This window comes from Sciurus vulgaris (assembly GCF_902686455.1).
Source record: "Sciurus vulgaris genome assembly, chromosome: 8".
Classification (NCBI taxonomy): Eukaryota; Metazoa; Chordata; class Mammalia; order Rodentia; family Sciuridae; genus Sciurus; species Sciurus vulgaris.
Genome location: NC_136468.1, coordinates 91,401,025 through 91,423,104, shown reverse-complemented (window position 1 = coordinate 91,423,104; position 22,080 = coordinate 91,401,025). Strand labels below are relative to the sequence as shown.

The window sequence follows — 22,080 nt, the reverse complement described above, 5'->3', positions numbered from 1 at the left end:
GGCCTGGCCCTCAAGTGGGTGGGGGCTTCTTCGGCTAGAGTTGAGTGACAACAACTAGGGGCAGGGGCAGAAGACAGGAAGACAAGGGAGGCTTGTCTAACTCTGATCCCAATTGAAGTGTGTCGCCCTCTAGCAGGGTAAAATGGAAGTCAAGCAGAGGTATGGAAATCTGGGGCTGCTCAGTTTCTGAAGGGTGAGCTCTTCCAGGCTCCAGAAGGCCTGCATTGGGGAAATGCCTGCACTTGGTACACCAGGGGCCCTGGGGTGTGGGTTTGGTTTACTTGAGTGCCTGCCTTTCTTCCTTGATACCTCCCTGTTTGATGCGGTTTCCACCTCTCCCTCTCTCTCTCTCTCTCTCTCCTCTCTCTCTCTCTCTCTCTCTCTCTCTCTCTCTCTCTCTCTCTCTCTCTCTCTCTCTCTCTCTCTCTCTCTCTCTCCCTTTCCCTCACCCGGGCATGTGCCCCGCTACCCCTCCTCTCCAGTGAGCAGGTACACCCAGAAGCTCCGGCACCAACTGGGCTGTGACTCCAAGTTCATGCTGTGTTATGCCCAGAAAGAGGAGCTGCTGCTGGAGGAGACCTACATGGACACCACCATGGAGCTGGTGAGCTTCAGCAACGAGAGCCTGGGCAGCCTCGGCAGCCTGTCCTGCCTCCTGGACCACAGCTCGGGCGTCCTCAACGAGCACGGGGAGACCATCTTCGTATTCGGGGACGCGGGTGTAGGCAAGTCCATGCTGCTGCAGCGGCTGCAGAGCCTCTGGGCCTCAGGCCGGCTGGACGTGGGGGTCAAGTTCTTCTTCCACTTCCGCTGCCGCATGTTCAGCTGCTTCAAGGAGAGCGACACGCTGTGCCTTCAGGACCTGCTTTTCAAGCATTTCTGCTACCCGGAGCAGGACCCCGACGAGGTGTTCTCTTTCCTGCTGCGCTTTCCCCACGTGGCCCTCTTCACCTTTGATGGCCTGGACGAGCTGCACTCGGACTTCGACCTGAGCCGCGTGCCTGACAGCTGCTGCCCCTGGGATCCCGCCCACCCGCTGGTCCTGCTGGCCAACCTGCTCAGCGGGAGGCTGCTCAAGGGCGCCAGCAAGCTGCTCACAGCCCGCACGGGGGTCGAGGTGCCACGCCAGCTCCTGCGGAAGAAGGTGCTTCTCCGGGGCTTTTCCCCCAGCCATCTGCAGACGTACGCCCGGAAGATGTTCCCCGAGCGCCCTGCGCAGGACCGCCTGCTGCAGCAGCTGGAGGCCAACCCCAACCTCTGCAGCCTGTGCGCCGTGCCCCTCTTCTGCTGGATCATCTTCCGGTGCTTCCAGCACTTCCACACCACCTTCGAAAGCTCCCCACAGCTTCCCGACTGCACGGTGACACTGACCGACGTCTTCCTGCTGGTCACCGAGGTCCACCTGAACAGGACTCAGCCCAGCAGCCTGGTGCAGCGCAACACGCGCAGCCCGGCCGAGACCTTCAGCGCCGGCTGGCGCACACTGCGCTCGCTGGGGCAGGTGGCCCACCGCGGCATGGAGAGGAGCCTCTTCGTGTTCACCCAGACGGAGGTGCAGGCCTCCGAGCTACAGGAGGGGGACCTGCAGCTGGGCTTTCTGCGGGCCGTGCCAGAAGTGGCCCCTGAAGGGGGACAGCAGTCTTATGAGTTTTTCCACATCACTCTCCAGGCCTTCTTTACCGCCTTCTTTCTTGTGGTGGACAACAAGGTGGGACACCGGGAGCTGCTCAGGTTCTTTCAGGAGTGGGCACCTCCTGGAGAGGCGGCTGGAGAGTCCTGCTATCCTCCCTTCTTTCCTTTCCAGTGCTTGGGGGGCAGCAGCCTGGTACGTTCTGACCCCTTCAAAAACAAGGATCACTTTCAGTTTACCAACCTCTTCCTGTGCGGGCTGTTGTCCAAAGCCAGGCAGAAACTCCTGCAGCACCTGGTGCCCGCAGCCACCCTGCGCAAAAAGCGCAAGGCCCTGTGGTCACACCTGTTTGCCAGCCTGCGCGCCTACCTGAAGAGCCTGCCCCGGGTTCAGTCCGGGGGTTTCAGCCAGGTGCAGGCTATGCCCACGTTCCTCTGGATGCTTCGCTGCATCTACGAGACACAGAGCCAGAAGGTGGGGCAGCTGGCGGCCAAGGGCATCTGCGCCAACTACCTCAAGCTGACCTTCTGTAATGCCTGCTCCGCTGACTGCAGCGCGCTTTCCTTCGTCCTGCACCACTTCCGCAAGCGGCTGGCCCTTGATCTGGACAACAACAATCTCAACGACTACGGCGTGCGGGAGCTGCAGCCTTGCTTCAGCCGCCTCACCGTAATCAGGTCAGACAAGCGCGGGGGTGGGGCTTGGAATGGGACCAGGAATAGCATCACGATCAGGATCCCCCGTCTGCTGTCTCCTAGGACTCACTGGTCTTGGAACATCTGGACCTTCTCTCCGGGTAGCAAAGGGCAAGGAGTAAAAAGAGTCAGGTAGAACTGGTCCTCTCCAGCTGGGTGTACTTGAACAAGCTGCTTAGCCTCTCTGAGCCTCGTGGTCCTCCTCTAGAAAGAGGAGATGCTCATAACCCTAGCAATCACAATAAGAACAACCCACGTTTTTTGAGGAGGGGTGAAGCACGTTACCAATATTACCTTGTTTAATGCTCTTAACCCTATAAAGTAGGTACTATTATTGTTTCCCTTTTGGTAAATGAGGAAGCAGAGGCACAGAGAAGTTAATAACTAACTTCAGATCACACAACTGAGATGAGGTAGAGCCAGAATGCAGAAAGAACCTACCTTTTATGATCTATTGGAGAGTTGGAAATAGCTTGTGAAAAATTTCATTACTGCAGAGAAAGCAGACCTTCAGCTACTTGGCTTGAGGTACTATCCATGGTCAAATCAGCAGCCCTACTCACTTCTGGAGATCTTGGCGAAAATGCTGCCACGTGGTTGCTTTCCTGTTTGAGAGTTTTAAGGGAATAGGCCCGTCTGCTCTTGTCTATTAGCATTTCCTGCATAGAACAAACCTTGTCAGTCTTCACAGGCCTAGGATTCTCTACTGCTTGGCCCCTGTTCCTGAAGAGCAGTGGGGGCTTTCACCCCCTCCCAGTGCAGAGAGGAAGTAGTGTGGGCACGTGGAGTGCGGGAGCTGAAGCCTTCCCTGGCCTGGGAATCGAAAGCCCGGAGCCTGTCCTCTGCCCTGGCAGCCAGCCTTAGGTGATCTGCCAGCCTGTGTCACCCTGTGCCCATCATATGAAAGGGAGACTTGGCAGCAGTGTGGTGGTCCTGCTCCACTCTGCTGTCCCCAGGTGAAGTTTTGCTCCCCACAAGCTAAAGGAAAAACAGCTCACAGGAAAGTCAGAGGATACGGGCAACCTCAGGGAAGTGCTCTGAGTTCCCCAAGGGCACCAGATAGGATTCATTTCAGCTGAGAGTTAGACAAACATCAAAATCTTGATGGCTTAAATAAGTTAAAGGCTTATTTCTCTTATATGCAAAGTCTAAAGGTGGTTAATACAGAGCCACCAGGAGCCCAGGTTCTCTTCTGTCTGGCTCTAATGCCTTTCTCACTGCCTTGTGTCTATGCCTTGACCCAACATGGTTACCCATGCTCCAGCCATCTAGTTAGCAATCTAGCCACCAGGAAGAAGGATAAGGCAAAGAAGAGCAAACGCCATTATTTTAAAAAGACTATCCAACTACTGCTAACGATACTGCTTCTTTCATTTTTCTGGTAGAATTTAATTGTATATGTCAAGTTAAAAAGGAGGGAGATTTCTAGAAGTTGCAAAGAAAGATAGATATTGGAAGTGACTAACTGCCTCTGTCAACCTGGGTATAGGGCATGTGCATACCACACCCCTTCACCAATCTGGCTAGGATGTGGGGAGAGTCCAGAGTGTCTGACTTGATCAATTTGAAAGCTTTTTCCCAATTGGCCTTAACTTATTACAGAAGTCAGCTTGTGAGCCAATCAGCCCTGGCTTGTGTTCGTCAATAAAACTTTATTAGAGCCCAGTCACACCACTTGCTTACTTATTGGCTGCTTTACACTGGATAGTTGAGCAGGGGGACTGGAAATCAGAACCTGCAAAGCCTGAAATATTTGCTCACTGGTGCTTTGCAGAAGAGGTTTACTGACCCCAGCCTAGTCCCTCTGATTTAGAAACTGTCCTAGTTTTGTCTTTTTTTTTTTTTTTTTTTTTTCTTAAGTACCAGGGATTGAACTAAGGGAGGCACTGGACCACTGAGCCACATCCCCAGTCCTATTTTGTATTTTATTGAGCGGCAGGGTCCCACTGAGTTGCTTTGCACCTCACTGTTGCTGAGCCTAGCTTTGAACTTGCCATCCTCCTGTCTCTGCCTCCCAAGCCACTGGGATTACAGGTATGCACCACCACATCTGGCTCTGATTTGTCATCTTCTTTGCTGTTGTGTTTCAGACTCAGCGTCAACCAGATCACAGACAGTGGGGTGAAGGTGCTATGTGAAGAGCTGACCAAGTACAAAATTCTGACGTATTTGGGGTATGTCTTCCTCAGGAACACTGGGCCAGTTACTTAGTAATGACACGGAGCAGCAGGAAGTTGCTGTCTGTGTGGGTCCCCAGCAGATTGGCCAGGACTAACTGGGGGGAGTGTCTGGAGTCTGTTCCTGCCTCAGCCAGAGGCTCGTCCTAAAATCTTGCTGAGCCTCAGATTCCTCACTTGTAAAATGGGGATCCTAATCTATGCAAGTCGTTTTATAACTGCTTATTGGAAGATGCTAAGAGGGTGCATATGGGCATAGGTTTTGGAAACGTTGAACTACTATTTATGAATTAGACCTTCATACTGGGAGACCATACTCCCTCCTCCAGAATCCTTGGGCCAAGCCATGAATCATGGTTCAGTGTATATACTTTGTAGAAGTGACTTGCCAAAACAACTATGAGATACTTGAGGTGTTCAAAGCCTTTGGGGCTGTGGAGTTTGAGATAAGGGATCTTGGGCCCCTGGTTATTACTGACTCTGTGAGCCCAAGTGGTTGCTTAGTTTGGTTGGGCCTCAGTTGGCTCCTTCACCAATTGAGGATAGTGAAGCAGCTGGTCTGGGGCCACTTCTCCACTCAGGAATGCTGTCTGATAGTGGGGTCCTCAGAGTCTTACCTTAGCTATGCCTTTCAACTTTTTTCTGCCTTATTGCTGAATTGTAATGGAGTAGTAAAAACGACAAAAGAGGTAGACATAGAGAAGGTTCTGTATGTCTACCTGTTATCATTCAGAAAGAATGTATTCAGAGAGAAACTTTTGCCCCTCAAGAGACTGTGTGTTGATTGATGTATCATCATCTGCATTCACCAGGCACTTTCCTGCCTAGACTTTCCACCTTGTCATATGCTCGTCGTGACAACCCCATGAGGAGCTGTGATTGTCACTCTTGCTACAGACAGAGGAACTGAGGCAGAGGAGGCCTGTGGTGGAACTGCTCTTGAAACTAGGCTGAGACCATAAGAGCCCTGTGTCCTTTTGACTCAGATTTTGGAACTCAGTAGGCAGGACATAGAGAAAGGAAAAGGGGTGTTCACATGACATAGGGAGTCATAAAGTCTCATGGCTGTGCTTTCTTTCCAAGTTTATACAACAACCAGATCACTGATGTGGGAGCCAGGTACGTCGCCCAAATCCTGGATGAATGCAAAGCCCTCACCCACCTGAAGTAAGTAAGTGGGGTCTGGTGTGAGGTTCTGTAATAGATTCCTTCAATTCTCTGGGTCACCCCTTCCATTATTAGAAGAATAAATGTCACTATAAAGAGCTTTTACCCTAAAGCATTTTGCCTGCCCCAGGACCATGCTGGCCAAATTCAGGAGATCTGTGTGTGGAAAGTGAGCTTGCTCTGCAGAGAAAGCAACACCAGGCATGAGGCTCAGACTTTGGAAGGGACAGCCAGCTGGGGGCAGGAGAAGGGAGAGCTTGGCACTTTGATTTCATTAACTGCTAACCAAGAAAAAAGGCTGGAACTATTGCCTTTTCTGGAATACCAGAGAAAAAGATCTCTCTCCACCCCCAGGGAGCTTACCATATGATGGCAAGCAAGAGCTTGATCCTTGGCCCTATCATGGAAATAAATGCCTTGCCAGAGGTGCGGGACATGGTGGCACACGCCTGTAATCCCAGCAACTTGAGAGGCTGAGGAAGGAGGATCCTGAGTTCAAAACCAGCCTCAGCAAAAAGCAAGGTGATGAGCAAGTCAGTGAGACCTGCCTCTAAATAGGGGAAGTGGCTCAGTGGTTGAGTGCCCCTGAGTTCAATCCCTGGTACCCACGACTCCCCCCAAAAAAGAAATGCCCTGCCGAAGGTCACAGAATACCTGGTCCACCTGGCGATAGAAACACACCTTGATCACAAGCAGCTGAAGTGGTCTCTGCCCAGTCTCCTGGTGGCATGGGTAGTCCTGAGATCACTTAAAGAAGAACCCCAGGAGGGCTCAGGTCACTAACTTCCTGCAGAGGAGCCCTGACTGGCCATCCCCAAGGCTTCAGGTCCCTGCCTAAGAGGAGGCCCAGGGCTCTGCTGCTGAGCATCTCAGAAGCAGGAACAGACTGGCAAGAGGGGCTGGGAGGGGCTCTGTGCTGGGGAGGAGGGTGGCACACATTGAAGTCCCTACCACACAGCTGGAGGCTGACTGTGCGGGGATTCTCCACAGACTGGGGAAAAACAAAATAACGAGCGAAGGAGGGAAGTGCCTGGCCCTGGCTATGAAGAACAGCACGTCCATCTTGGAGATTGGGTGAGTAGACGGGGTCGCACACATGGGTGGGTGACCTGCTGTGTGTCCGTGGGTGACTGATGGTCTTTTGTACATCACGGTACCATGACTGCTGGGTCTGGCTGTGAGGAGGCAGAAGCAGGGATGCCCCAGCAGCTTCTGCATGGAAATGGTATGGGAAGACCCAGAACTGATTGCAAATCTGTCTGCACAGACTTTTTTAATTAAGTCATGCAAACTCATTATCACCACCAGCAAATGGAGGGAGCTGTTTAGCTGTACGTGGTGGTTAACACAGGCGGATGCTCTTATTTTAAGAACGTATATCCTCCAGAGGTCTTTTTCTTTCAATTTTTAAAATTGTGGTCAAACACATAGAAAATTGACCGTCTTCACCATTGCTAATCATTCAGTTCAGTGGTGTTAAGTACTTTCCTATCATTAAGCGGCCATCACCGCCATCTCCAAAATTCTTTTCGTCTTGCAAAACTGAAACTGTTCATCCATTCAGCACTAACTCCCCTATCCTCTCTCCCCCAGCCCTTAGCAAGCCCCACGACCACCACTATGCTTTTCGTCTCTATGAATTTGATAACTCTAGGCACCTTGGGTAAATGAAGTCACATGGTACTTGTCTTTTTGTAATGGCTTATTTCAGCTAACACCATATTCTCATATGACATGCCAGCTTCCTTCCTTCCTTTTTTTTGGGGGGGAGGGGGCTTACTGGAAATTGAATGCAGGCGCACTCGAATGAATGCAGTCAGCCTCCAGCTGTGCGGTAGGGACTCCAATGGCGCACTCCAGCCTTATTTTGTATTTTATTTAGAGACAGGGTCTCGCTGAGTTGCTTAGCACCTCACTTTTGCTGAGGCTGGCTTTGAACTTGTGATCTGCCTACATCAGCCTCCAGAGCCACTGGGATTACAGGTGTGGGCCACCACACCTAGAGCTTGCTTCCTTTTTAAGGCTGAGTAATACTCCATTGTATGTATGTTTATACTCTGAAGGTGACATGCAGGTGGTTCCTTTCTGAGATAGTCAGGAACTGAGGCTCTCGACTGGACAGCTCCTTCGTCTATCCAGCAGTGGACCTTTGGTTGCTTCCATGTTTTAACTATTGCAAATTATCTTAAATTATTAACAAAGGTATACAAAGGCATAGTCTTTGAAATCCTGCTTTTGGTTCTTTGGAAGTGCTGGATTCTGTGATGATTCTGTCGTTGAGTTTTTGAGGAGCTATATGCTGTTCTCCAGGCATCTGCGCCGTCTTATGTCCCCATCAAAGTGCATGCAGGATCCCGCTTCCGTGAATCCTTATCAGTATTTGTTATTTTAACAGTAACAGCCACCTTAGTAGATGAAAGGTGGCATCTCATTGTGGTTAAGAAGCTTCTGAACTATTTTAAAACCACTATAATTTTATGGTATTATAAAAATAACATGGGTAGTTTTATTTTACAAATGTGGAAAATATGAAAAATAATCTTCTTTTCAGAAATAATTAGGGATAGCATTTGAGTGTCTTGAAGCGTTCCCACTTTCTTTCTCTTTCCCCCCTCCTATTTTTTTTTAATATGGTAGAGGTCAGACTATATGTACAGAGTTTTATCCTTCACTTTTCACTTACTCTCAGGTCATGAGTAGTTTGCCACTTCATTAAAAAATTTGATACCATTCAATTGTATAGTACACACATTTTCTTTAATCAAAAACTGAAAACTCTTGTTCTGGGGTTGGCAGCAGCAGGCCACGCCTGGAAGGACGCAGGCAGGCAGCTTGCTGGGCCTGTTGTTGAGACAGCCATGGTGGTGTTGGGAGTGGGCTGGACAGACTGCTTTGCTCTCTGTAGATAGGGGCCCCTTGCCTATTAGGAATCGCCAGCACTTTTTACAGGTCAGATGGTGTTCTAAGTGCTCTGCATCTGCTAACATGCACAGTCCTCACACGCAACCACTCTATGAGGGAGTGCTCTTATTATACCCATTTTATAGATGAGGATACTGAGGTCCATGGTGTTATATAATTTGCCCAAGGTCCCACAGTGGCAGAGCCAGGATGGGAACCCAGCATCTTACCATGCAGACCATGTTAGCCAGATCTCAGATCACCTGCTCTGGGGAGAAAAGTCAGCTTCCTTATTGCAACTCTCCACCAAGATTGCAGCCGTCCATGGTGCCTGGTGTCCTAACATCCTCTCCACATCAAGGGATGCTGCCGGTGCAGTTTGTGCCTGGGCTTCCTGACCCTTGCATCCTGAGGACATTGCAGGTGCTGCTGGCCCCACTCAGTTTAGCCGGGGCTGCAGCCCACCACCTGCACACGGCCAGCCATCCTTTCAGGCCAGTGTGGACCTTTTAACTCTGAAGGTGACACACAGCTTGTTCCTTTCTGAGACAGTCAGGAGCTGAGGCTGTCGACTGGCAACTCTTCAAAACTTTGCAGTGAGACCTGGTCTCTAATAGTGCAACTTGCTGATTGACAATATCTGCTCACAGGTCCCCACTGCTCTTTATTCTCTCTCTCTCTCTCTCTCTTTTTTTTTTTTTTTTTTTTTTGGTACCAGGGATTGATCCCAGATGTGCTTAGTCACTGAGCCACATCCCCAGCCCTTTCTTATATTTTATTTAGAGGCAGGGTCTTGCTGAATTGCTTAGGGCCTCCCTAAGTTGCCAAGGCTGGCTTTGAACTCGAGATCCTCCTGCCTCAGCCTCTTGAGCTGCTGGGATTACAGGCGTGCACCACTGTGCCTAGTGCTTTTTATTCTCTTATGCTTTGGAAATCCAGAGCAGCCCATTTAAAGGCCAACATGAGAAACAGGTCTCCAGGCCACAGCTCCAGGGATTGCGCAGAACAGCTGCCTGTTGAGTATGAATCAATCTACGGGTGGCACTGACAGAAAAGAAGGGCCGAGTGGGAGGAGCTAACTTGCACTGTCTTGCCTCTGCCCTCAGGATGTGGGGCAATCAAATAGGGGATGAAGGAGCAAAAGCCTTTGCGGAGGCTCTGAGGAACCACCCCAGTCTGACCAACCTAAGGTAAGAGCTGCGCCTGGGGCTCCAAAGCCCACGGGGCTTTGGCCATTCTGAGCTCTCCAGGGGAGAAGCGGCTGGAAGAGGGCTGTTGGCTCTCCGATGAGGGTAGGGCTTTGCTTGTGTGATTTTACTTTCTCTGTTTTTTCTTGATGCGTAAGAGGGAAACAGTCAAGTGCATTCTTTTTAAGTGTTCAGTTCAAGGAGTTTTGCCAGACTCACACCATTGTAGCCACCAACCAGATCAAGACGTGGGAGACTTGCAGCCATTCAAGAGCCCTTGGGGCTCAGGGAGGAATTCCTATCTCTATATAGAATTAAAAGGAATTCTGGCCAGTAGATTCCTGTCCCTTTTTCCTCATGATGATGCTGGGACAGAGGGGACCCCGCCCCTCTGGAAATGGAGGTGCACCTTTCCAGTCCTCCTTCAGGCCTCTGACTTCATCCTGGAGCCTTGGTGTCTCCCAAGCTCTGCCTGTATCCCAACTGCCATGGGAAAGGAGTCCAAGACGGTGGGAGCAGTAGCAGGAGAAACTTCTCCAGGTCTCATCCATGGCGCCCGTACATGTGGCAGAGTGCCCTGGCCTCTGCTGGAGCAGCTGGTCTTCAGGCTTGTGCCTGTCCTCAGATGCCGCTCTTTAGCAGCAAGGCCCAGGCGGCTGCTGAGGTGGCCGAGCTCTTCCACCTGCTGCCCCAGGCTGGCCTGGCAGGTGCCACATGCAGACGAGGCTTCCCCACCGTTTCAGTATTGACGCCACGACCAAATGTGAACGTGTCTCTAAGCAGTGTTTTCCTTCCTAGCCTCGCATCCAACGGCATCTCCACGGAAGGAGGAAAGAGTCTTGCCAGGGCCCTGCAGCAGAACACGTCGCTGAAGATATTCTGGTAATGGCCAATCGTTTTGAAGCTTTGGGCCTTGGTGATCATTCCAGGGGCTGCACACAGCCTGGAATCTTTACTGAAAAGGTGCCTCCTAACTGCAAACTGATTCAGTTTCCTCCCCGAGAAGGAAAAACAGCTGTTTAGAGAAACAGCTGGGGAAAATGGGCCTGGAAAAAAAAAAAGGGGACCTGAAATATATGAGTTTGTGGCCTATCCTTCTTGCCACCCTAGGCCTCAGGACAACCAGAAGGCTCGCCACTGGAACTGCTGGGAACCCCACCCACCCCGACCCGAACACCCTCCCACACACCTGGCAGAGTCCAGCTCCTGCCTTCCCAGGTCTCCGCATCAGCATTTGGCTTGGAGTGTCCCTGCTCCCCCGTCACCCTCACCTGTCACCGGAAGCCCCCATCCTGCTTCTGCTCTGTACTCCAGACGCTTTCTAAGCGGATGCTGCTTTTCATTGTTTCTTTATCGTAAATTCCTTAAGGGTGAGCAAGTTGTTTCATCCACCCCCGGCTCAGTATTAGATTCTGCTCACGTGGTTACTGAAAATAATGCCAGTGTTGCCTCGACCAGAGTTCTGACGCTACAGCTACTGGCCAGTAAATGCATTTTTAATTCTTTTCCCTCAAAAAATCTTTAACATTTTGAGAAGTAACGTATGCTTTTGTTGGAGATAAAGAAAGTATGACTAAAAATATCGGGTGGAATTTGAAAAGTAGGAAATGAAGCTACCTCTCTCATGTTTTCCAAATACATTTTTTTCCTTCTAACTTTTTTTTTTTTTTTTACCTGTATATATTCAAATACATACAAAGTAGAAAAGCACTAAGCAAATGGTTTTGAAAATATCTTAACTGTGTATTGTACATAATTGACATTTCCTTTTATGGCATCAGGGTTTCTCTCTCTTTTTAAAAATTATTATGACAGGGCTGGGCGTGGTGACACATGCTTATATGAGTTCAAAGCCAGCTTCAGCAAAAGTGAGGCGCTAAGCAACTCAGTGAGACCCTGTCTCTAAATAAAATGCAAAATAGGGCTGGGGATGTGGCTCAGTGGCTGAGTGCCCCTGAGTTCAGTCCATAGTACCAAAAAAAAATTTTTTTAAGAGGATTCATTAAGTGTGAGACGGACCTTAAACTTGTGATCCTCCTGCTTCAGCCTCCAGAGTCACTAGAATTAGAGGTTGTGTGCCACTGTGCCTGGCAAGAGCATTCAAACACTGTGTCCTCTGCAGCTTCTTTGTTCAATCTATCTCATTCGAAGGCTGCACAATGTTGCATAGATGTTTATCATTTTACCAGTTGCTTCTATTGATTGGTATCTTAAATTATTCCAATTTTGCATTTTGACAGCTAATACTGTAGTGTACACTGCAAGGTAGAAAGCTTTGTCGTGCATATCTTTGCAACTGACTTTCATCCTAGGGGAAACACGTTTAAGATTTGGATTGTGACAACCACACCCCCCTTCAGGGGAAGACTTTTTAAAACAGTGTACTATTCCAGTATCCTCATCATTCCTTCATCCACTGGACAAGAAGGTCCAACCCTAGTTACATAGGGAGATCCTGTGCTTGACCCAGACCACTGCTGGTTTTAAGAGCAGTCGAGAGGCTTCCTGTACTCTCAGTCACTGAACCTGGGTCCTTCGCCACTGGCCTCAGAGCACAGCACGGAGAGCACTTTACTAGGCAGGTGGTGGATTTCCCCAGGTTTTCATCCTGACTTGGAGGAGACCTGAGTCCAGGCATGCCCTGGTTCTCTGTGGCCCCCTCCTCTGCGAAATCTGAGGCTCAGGGAGGGCGAGGAGTGCAGGCTCCTGGGCAGGCACGGGGGCTAGGATTGGGAGCTCAGAGCAGGACCTGCACTAGAAATGAGTCCCCTTCCTTGATAGCATGTATGTGTGGGGTGGGAGGCTACCGGGAGCCTGGGCTCTGCTGGCTTCTCAGCAAGCAATAGCTGCAGAGCTGCAGAGACCTGGGCTGGAATCTGGCCTCTGTGAACTCATTAACAATGTCCCCTGGCTTAACCCTCCTGAGTAAACACTTCCTCTCCTTTCTAGGCTGACCAAAAATGAACTCAACGACGAAGTGGCAGAGAGCTTTGCAGAAATGCTGAAAGTCAACCAGACATTGAAGCATTTATGGTAACTTAGCCTAAAAATTTTCAGACTGTGACTTTCACATAACATTTTTGAGATAAAACTCACATATCACAAAATTCACTCTGTTCAGGTATATGTAGAGTTTAGAGGTTTTTAGTATATTCACAGGGTTGCACAACCATAGTGATCTATTCTAGAACATTTTCACTGCCCTGTCCCCCGCATTGAAAAAAAAACCCGTATGCCTTAGGCAGCTACTCCCCAGTCTTACCCTCCCTCATTCCCTGACAAACAATAATTTGTCTCTGTGAATTTGCTTATTCTGGGTAATTCATATAAAGGTGACCTTTTGCCTCTGTTCCACTAGCATAAATTTCCAAGGTTAATCTTCATTGTAGCATGTATTAGTACTTCATTGCTTTATTATGGCTAAATGATACTCCATTGTGTGGATATATGACATCTGTCATTTGATGGATATTTGGGTGGTTTCTCCTTTTTGACTCTATGAATAATGACTCTGTGAGCATTCATGTGCATATATTTTTGCAAACGTGTTTTCATTTCACTTGAGTATGTACTTAAAATAGAATTGCTGGGTCATATGGCACTTCTATATTTAACTTTTTGAGGAACTACCAACTGCTTTGCAAAATGACTGTGCTGTTTTATGTTCTCACCAGCAACGTAGAATTCCACTTCTCTCCGTTTTCCTCAACACTTCTTGTTGTCATCACTCTTTTTGAGTCTAGCCATGCCAGTGGGTATGAAGTAATACCATACTGTGGTTTTGACATGCGTTTCCCTGCTGACAGCATCAAGCATCTCTTTATGCACCTGTTGGCCATCTGTGTGTCTTCATTGAAAAAATGTCTCCACATCCTTTTGCCTATTTTTGAATTGGTTTGTTTTTATTGCTGAGTTGTAGTGTTGTAGTTCTTTATGCTGGGTGCTAGACTTTTTTTTTTTTTTTTTTTTTTTGGTACTGGGGATTGAACCTAGGGGCATTTAACCACTGTACCACATCCCCAGCCCTTGTGTGTGTGTGTGTGTGTGTGTGTGTGTGTGTGTGTGTGTGTGTGTGTGTGTTTTATTTAGAACAGGGTCTCACTGAGTTGCTTAGGGCCTTGCTAAGTTGCTGAGACTGGTTTTGAACCTGTAATCCTCCTGTGTCAGCCTTCTGAGCTGCTGGATTACAGGCATGTGCCACCACGCCCAGCTAGACTTTTATTAGACATATGATTTGCAAGTATTTTCTCTTGTGTGTGAGGTTTTCCTCTTCCTTGATAGCAACCTTTGAAGCACAGATGTTTGTGATTTTGATGAAGTTGAGTTTATCTACTTTCTCTTTGGTTGTTTTTTGTTGTTGTTGGTATTGTTGTTGTTTTTTTCTTTCTTTTTTTTTTTTTTTTTTTTTTTTTTGTTTGTTTTGGTACTGGGGATTGAACTGTGGGGCACTCAACCACTGAGCCACATCCCCAGCCCTCTTTTGTACTTTATTGAGAGACAGGGTCTCAATGAGTTGCTTAGTGCCTCACTGTTGCTGAGTCTGGCTTTGAACTTGTGATCCTCCTGTCTCAGCCTCCCAAGCTCTTTGGTTGTTAGTGCCTTAGGAGTATTATTTAAGAAACAATAACCTAGCCAGGCACGATAGTCCCAGGCCTATAATCCCAGTGGTTCATGAGGCTGAGGCAGAAGGATTACAAGTTCAAAGCCAAGCTCAGCAACTTAGTGAGGCCCTAAGCAACTTAATGAGACTCTCAAGGGTGGGGAGCAGTTCTGGAGATGTGACTCAGTAGTAGAGCACTTCTGGGTTTAACCCCAGTACCCCCCCCCAAAAATATATATATATAAATATAAAGAAATATATATATTATAAATATATATTTGATATATAATTTGATATACATTTGATATATAAATATATATTTGATTATATATAATATATATAATATAATACATATTATAAATATATTTCTTTATATATATATTTCTTTATATATATATATATATATAAAGAAATCCTTATCTAACCCAAAGTCACAAAGATTTATACCTATTTCTATTGAGTTTTATAGTTTTCTTCTCATTTTAGGTCTATAACCCATTTTGAGATTTATTTATTTATACATACATACTGGGGTTTGTACCCAGAGGTGCTCTGCTACTGAGCAACATCCCCAGATATTATTAATGTTTTGAGATAGGGCCTCACTAAATTGCTGAGACTGACTTCAAACTTGCAGTCCTCCTGCCTCTCAGCTCCCCAAGTTGCTGGGATTGCAGGTGTGCACCACTGCACCTGGCGTGGAGTTAATTTTTATATATAGTGTAAGATGGGAGTCTATCTTTATTCCTTTGTATGCAGATGTGTACATATCTGTACAGCAACCTTGGATGAACAGACTTTTTTTTTTTTTTTTTTTAAGCAGGGGTTGAACCCAGGGAACTTTACCACTGAGCCACATCTCTAGCCCTTTTTATTTTTATTTTTAAAACACAGGATCTTGCTAAGTGCTTAGGACCTTGCTAAGTTGCTGAGGCTGGCCTTGACCTTGTGATCGTCCTGCCTTGACCTCCCAAGTCATTGGGATTACAGGCCAATGCACCAGCTCTAATCTGTTGATCTATGCATCTGTCATTATGTCATACCTCACTGTCTTGAGTACTGTAGTTTTATAAGAGATTGTGAAATCAAGAAATGCAAACCCTTCAGTTTTGCTCTTTCTCAGGTTGTCTTGGCTAGACCAGGTGCTTGCATCTCCATGTTTAGGGCCACATTGTCAATTTCTGCAAAAAGGCCAGACTGTGCTTTTACATCCATTTTCCTTCCTTCTGTGTTTATCTGCTAAGCCTTACACACCAGGTGCACACAGGGTGCCCCTCTTCCCACTTTACAGAGACAACTAAGGCACTGATAAGGCTTTATGGTGCTAGTGCTGAAAAGGGTTGGCAGGACCAGGCCTGTGACAGGAGCTCCTGCCCACCATGTGATCCTGTCTCCAGGGGGAGGCCCCTGCATGCTGAATCCCTGTGACCACACGGATCATGAGATCAGAGCCCTCATGCAGAACCCCTTTCTGGATCAGCATCCAGGATTTCTACGGGTCGTGTTTAGCAGTACTGAGGAGTGAGAAGAGAACCTGGGTGGAAGGATGGACACAGCACTGCCTCCTTCTGCATTTATTTCCTGGTTGGGTTAGAATTGTCACCACTAGATCACTTTTCAGGAAAGCTCAGGCCTTCTCAGCTCTATCAGAAACTTTCATTCGAATCATTGTTCCTCAGCAGCGTGGGGCCACTTTACAAGGCCCCACTATACATGTTTTCCCACAGGACTCAGGAGTGGCAGCAACAGAATTATTTCTCTGTCCTCCCTCATGGATGGTGGGGAGATGTGGTACCAAAGAAGGGATGACCATTCAGTAGCTACTTAACTTTAAAAACTGCCCTGAGTTTACTGAGCTACCTGGGAGGAGACCTTGGATGACCTTTTACCCTGCTGACATGTTTCTTGGAATTTGTTCTTCAGATCGGTGGTATCCAAACCTTTTTGGTTGGGCACCCCTGTGACAAAAAAGGTCTCTCTCCCTCCCTCTCTCTCTCTCTCTCTCTTTCTCTCTCACACACATGAACACAAACATGCACACACATGCTTCTATTCATTTATTACGCACATGCACATGGTCCCGTTCACTGTCTACATCTGAGTCAACAGATGTAATATGGGTACTAAGAAAAAAATTTAACATTTTAAAGGCTGTTCATTATTCTAATGTGAGACTCCTTTAGCTTGATGAAGAGTCATAGGATCTGGTCCAATTCTATCTTTTTTTATTTTTAAATTTTTTACTGTTTTTAGATGTTTGATGGACCTTTATTTTATTCATTTATTTATAAGCCATGCTGAGAATCGAACCCAGTGCCTCACACATGCTAGGCAAGCGCCCTACCACCCCCAATCCCATCTTTGATCCTGTTGGTCCCTACAACTCCCTGTGAAGGGCTCAGATTTAACCCAGCATTCTGTATTGGACACAGGTATGCTCTTCTTTCAGGCTCATCCAGAATCAGATCACAGCCACGGGGACTGCCCAGCTGGCCGAGGCATTACAGAACAACACTGGCATAACAGAGATTTGGTAAGGCTGTCTGTCTGCTTGTCCCATTGACAGGGACTCTTGACTCAGCACCACTACCCATGTGCTCAGCACCACATGGGACAGTTCCACTGACTTTTCCAATCACCCTCTAGAATGGTGTGGGCTCCACTATGCAGATGTAGAAACTGAGGTCCCAAGCAGTGGAGAACTTGTCCAAGGTCTCAGCAAGAGCAGAAGTAGAATTCAGCCCAGCTGCCTGGCTCTACCGCCTGTGCTCTGCTGCCCTGGGCCCACGTCATAGACCTTCACGGTGTTGCATGAGAGACTGGCCTGTGAGAGCGACTCCTACTGAGGTGGAATCCCTTGGACCCATGAGCCTGAGAGATAGCTGTGCTGGTCTGGAGTTTAGAGCTCTCTCCCCTTCCTTGGCATCCTGGGACTCAGTGACACTGGCAGGCTGGATCTGAGCTGATGTCGCTCTTCCTCTGTTCTTCGTCCTGCTTTGAGGGCATGCTTATGCTAATGCAAAAAAACCTGCCGTTGCTTTATGATAACATCAAGCCCCATTCTAGGTACACCCCCCACACACTCTGCAGCTCCTTGGAAACAACTCTGTGACTGAGTGGGCCTGGTAGGTTCTGGGAGAGTGGCTTATAGAACACACAGTTGTTTCCCAGTAGTCATGACAGTTGCCAGGCCTGTGCACCTGCTACATTGCAGGCACCAGGAGCATGGCAATTAAATTGATGGCAGGAGCCCTGATGCTCAGAGGTGCTGGCCTGAGCTGAGAACTGAGGGACTCAGTATGCAGACTCCTCAGTGCTCTGGAAATTCGTCCTCATGACTCTGGAGCCTGAGTCAACCCCACCCAGTATGCGGGCTGGAGACCATTGTGGAGAAGCTGGCAGAGGGCAGAGCTGGGTTTCTGTGGAGGACACAGGCCATAGAGTTCTATGCCCACTGCGGCTTTTCTGAGATTCATGGGGCAGCCTCACCATGACCTCAGTCCTTCAGCTCAGGGGGTGCTTGCCCATTAACTACTTTCTCCCTTCATGATTTTCACAGCGGGTGTGTGTGTGTATGGGGGGGGGCAGGGATCAAAGTACAATCTTCAGCCTTGGATCCTTAAAAGACTTTTTTTACTTTGCTTTAGAACTGGTCAGTGGACCATAAAAGCAGTCTGGTGGTTCCTAGCTTGCATTATTTTCAAATAAAATTGAAAAGGACAGAATACTAGGCTACAACATGCATAGTAGGGCAATCTAACTTCAGGCACGCATGTGGGTGAATTTAATTCCTATTGGGGGACATGGTCAAAAACATTTTTTTAAATACTGTCATAAAGAATGGAGCCTGGATCCAGTACGACAATGCTGGCATCTGTGCCCGTAAGGTCCAGCTGGCTCCTCTGCCTGGAAGTCACTGGAGAGCTGGGAAGGGTGTGGCTTGCAGGCATCTCACTGTGATCCTCACACTGTGATCCTGCTCTGGGGCGGCTGTGCTTCCTGCTGACTCTTGTGTTTAAGGACCAAAAGCAGAGGGGAGCGCTTTGCAGACCACAGTTGGTCCCCTCCCTTCTCCCAAGCTGGTTGAGACAGTTGTCAACAGCTGCTCTGATTTTGTCAAGCTTGAACACGTGCATTTTGTCCCTCAGCCACCCTTCCTACACAAGGAACTATCTGGGCAAGGCAGGTGTCTTTGGCTTCAAGGTATGCTATCCAGAACTTGTAGTAGACGCTTGTATTCTGGTGGAGGGGGGACTGGCCATCAATCCATACGTGGGGCAGGACAGGTGGCTTGGGTGCTGGTCTTGGGGGCGTCTTCCCTTCAGTTCCTGGCTTGTGCTGGGAGCTGCCAAAGGGTGTTTCTCTGTGTGTGGCTTCTTGGTACTGGGCCTTATCCAGGAGCTGCTACAGTAGGCCACAGGGCTGTGCCAGACCGGAAGGGGAGCTGGGGCTCTTGGGGCTTAGGGACCAGTGTGCTTGTGGCCACTGCTGACAGAGCCATCTTCTTGGACTCTTTTTCTGCTGACATTTATTTCTACCTCATTGCTCTCCAAAATGAACATAAAGTTTGAAGTGTCCTGTGAGTTCTTGTGTTTGGGGATGGAGCTCCTGTGAGGTGGTGTCCAGCCTGTGAGCTCCTGAGGGGAGGACCTGTGTCATGGCCTGTGCCGTGGTCATGGCTGGGTCCCTGGGGACTAGTACTGCATCTTCATTCATTCCTTGAGGAACACAATACTTGAGCACTGCTAGTGCTGAGCATCTGTAGTGAACAAATTGGACCTGCCCTCTTGGGCTCACCACCTAGTGAGGGAGTGGCAGAGTAGAGGGGGGACTCAGCATGGAATTACTTAACTATCACTGTGAGGGGTGCTTCAAGGGGGAAGGCCAAAAGCAGGTGTCCAGGAAAGTCTCCTAAGGAAGTGGTATTTAAACTAAGCCATGGGGGCCAGGGTGCAGCCAGAAGCAGAGCACTTGCCTAGCATGCTCAAGGCCCTGGGTTCCATCCCCAGCACCACAAAGCAATAACAACAAAACCTAAGCCGTGAAGGATGGACAGGAGTTAGTCAGCTGGGCTGGGAGGGAGGGAGGACAGCATATGCCCAGCCTCTGAGCAGGAGGGAGTGTGGTGTCCCTAGGGAACTGCAAGAAGTTGCCGTGTTAGGAGGTTCAGACTGTGAAAGGGCAAGAGGAGGTGAAGAAAATAGGCAGAGCCCCGACCATAAAAGATCTGTGAGTCATATCACATATTTTGGTCTTTTTTAAAAAATTACATTTATTTATTTTTTATGTTGTGCTGAGGATGAACCCAGTGCCTCACAGGTGCTAGGCAAGCGCTCTACCACTGAGCCACAACTCCAGCCCGTATTTTGGGCTATATCCTAAAAGCAGTGGAAGGTTCATTGAAGGGTTTGAAGCAGGAGAAAGATGTGGTCAGATTTTCAAGGCATAGGGACCACTCAGGCCCCTTCTGGGAAGCTGGATTTGAGACCAAGGCTTATGAAGGACCTGACAGTGAGACCCTGCAGTGGTCCAGGTGAGAGCAGATGGGTGCCCAGCCCAGGGCGTGGGGTGGAGGCTATAGAGAGGTTCCACACAGGGATTCTAGGGATGGCCAGGAAATTAAATAGAACTGCATGGCAGAAAGAGTATAAGGATGGGAGGAGGTGTCAAGGTGGACCCAAGGTCCTACCTGGCACAACCATGAAGAGTGGGCTGCTCACTTCACTGAGCTAGTGAACCCTGGGGAGGTGTGGCCACTTTGAGGTGCCTGGAGACTCCAAGTGAAGATGCCAGGAAGGAAACAGGCTCCACTGACCACCGAATGAGGTCGTGGCATAGATGAGAAGGCCTGGGGAAAGGGCCTGGCCCCAAATCTGTAGGGAGTCCAGTAGTCAGAGGTCACATGGAGAATACAGGAAAAGAGACTGAGGCAGAGGGCTCAGATATGGAGGAACCCAGAAAACATCATGTCAAGCTGAGGGAAGGTAGCTTCAAGGGGTGAGCCGGGCTCTGGAGCAAGCCTGTAAGCCCAGCTACTCGGGAGACTGAGGCAGGAGGATCCCAAGTTTGAGGCCAGCCTGAGCAGCTTGCTACAACGCTGTCTTAAAATAATAAAAAGTACTGGGGATGTAGCTGCGTGGTAGAGTGATTGCCTAGCACACGCGATGTTCATGGGTTCAATCCCCACTACTGCAAAAAAAAAAAAGGGAAAGGGTTAGGACAGCCAGATGCTACCTGTGAAAGTCCAGAAGAAAGACAAGACCTAAACAGTGTCACCAAGTTCAGGCTTATGGAGGCTCTTGGAGGCCAGTTAGGAGAGTGATGGAGGCTGGAGAGGATTGATATTAGTATCAAAGAATCACTTGAGGAGAACGTGTTCCTTACCTGGAGGGCTATGTGATGCTCAAGAGTGCACTAGAGGGGCTGGGGTTCGATGAGGCCATGGGTTCGATCCTCGGTACCACATAAAAATAAAATAAAGGTTAAAAAAAAAAAAAAAAAAGCGTTTGAAAAAGACAATCCTCCAAGGAAAGGGAAAAAATTAAAAAAAAAAAAAAAAAGTGCATTAGGGACACATTTGGGAAGGAGTGTTCACTATCCCCAGTGCCTTGTGTGTGTGAAATTTGTTTTTCTTCTCTCCAGTCTAAATGGAAACTTGATAAAGCCAGAGGAGGCCAAAGTCTTTGAAGATGAGAAGCGGATCATCTGTTTCTGAGGACTTTCCTGTGCCTGGTCTTCGCCCTGGGAGGCTCCTTAGCAGAGGCTGCTACCCTGCGCAGTCAGTGGCCTGCGACCAGGGGCCTGTTGGGAGCCCACTCCTAATGATGCGGATCCACCTCTGTGGCGGATGTCCTCCCTGAGCAGCCGTTAGGATGTTGCAGAAACAGTGTGAGCCTTGTGAAAGGTTTTCTATACCATGATGACATAGATGTGTTTCTGTAACCATTTTATTCAAAGCTGGAAGATTGGAGAACAGAGAAGGCCAGCCTCAGCTGGCACAGATGCCTGCCCTAAGGACCAGGGGAGTGTGTTGGTCACCGCTGTCTTCAGGGGAGAGCTGAGGACCTGGTACAAAGTCGGTGCCAAGCTTCTTGGAAAGAAAGTTCTCAATGAACAGGAAATAATTCATGCCTGAAATATCTGCCCTCCTTCGTACTTCCCCGTGTACTGATGTCCCCTTCATGGCTGTGGATACTGAACGGTGTGGGGATGTGGCCCATCCAAGATCCTGTGGGGAGCTGGTCAGGAGCTCATCACCGGCTTTTATTCCGGTCCTGAGTGTGTGCTGACAAGATCAGAGGATGCCCTGTCAGCCAGTCTAAGAGGAAGATGATGCCAATGCCTTCATCACATGGAGCTTCCAGTCGGGCCTCTACCAACTGCTGTCCTTGGGTGATGTGCCTGCCCAGAAAAAAGCATGGACTCTGTCCTCCAGAGGGGCGGGCATGACTTGCCTTGGCGGCCATGGCACCCACACAGAAGCTCTTCTCTCCCTTGCCTTCTTAAGAAAGGAAGTCTCTTCCTGCCCCTGAGCAGCTGGCGGGTGACTGAAGACTCAGGGAGCCTGCTGAGAACTCAGTCGGCAGAGTGTGTTAGACCCCCTACCATGGCAGGTACGTGGTGGATGCACTGTGGGGTGGGGTTGGGTTATTGCCAGAGAACTTGTTCTTCTGTCATCTCATTTGTTAATAAAATATTAAAAATTCTCACTATTTCTAAATGC

At 48.7% G+C, this 22,080-nt stretch overlaps 1 protein-coding gene across 4 annotated transcripts in view; it reads left to right on the top strand.

Moving 5' to 3' along the window:
• Nucleotides 1-22,080, top strand: part of NOD1 (nucleotide binding oligomerization domain containing 1) — a 28,888-nt gene that overhangs the window by 5,784 nt on the left and 1,024 nt on the right. For 2 of the 4 annotated variants that reach the window (XM_079150592.1, XM_079150591.1), the window contains exons 4-12: nucleotides 483-2,307; nucleotides 4,416-4,499; nucleotides 5,586-5,669; nucleotides 6,660-6,743; nucleotides 9,677-9,760; nucleotides 10,556-10,639; nucleotides 12,707-12,790; nucleotides 16,807-16,890; nucleotides 21,000-22,077. In XM_079150592.1, coding sequence (XP_079006718.1) covers nucleotides 483-2,307; nucleotides 4,416-4,499; nucleotides 5,586-5,669; nucleotides 6,660-6,743; nucleotides 9,677-9,760; nucleotides 10,556-10,639; nucleotides 12,707-12,790; nucleotides 16,807-16,890; nucleotides 21,000-21,072 — 2,486 coding nt within the window. In that variant the 3' untranslated portion in view covers nucleotides 21,073-22,077. Of the gene's footprint in view, nucleotides 1-482; nucleotides 2,308-4,415; nucleotides 4,500-5,585; nucleotides 5,670-6,659; nucleotides 6,744-9,676; nucleotides 9,761-10,555; nucleotides 10,721-12,706; nucleotides 12,791-16,806; nucleotides 16,891-20,999; nucleotides 22,078-22,080 lie in introns of those variants that run through there. The other 2 variants (XR_013765646.1, XR_013765647.1) reach the window with 2 other exon arrangements.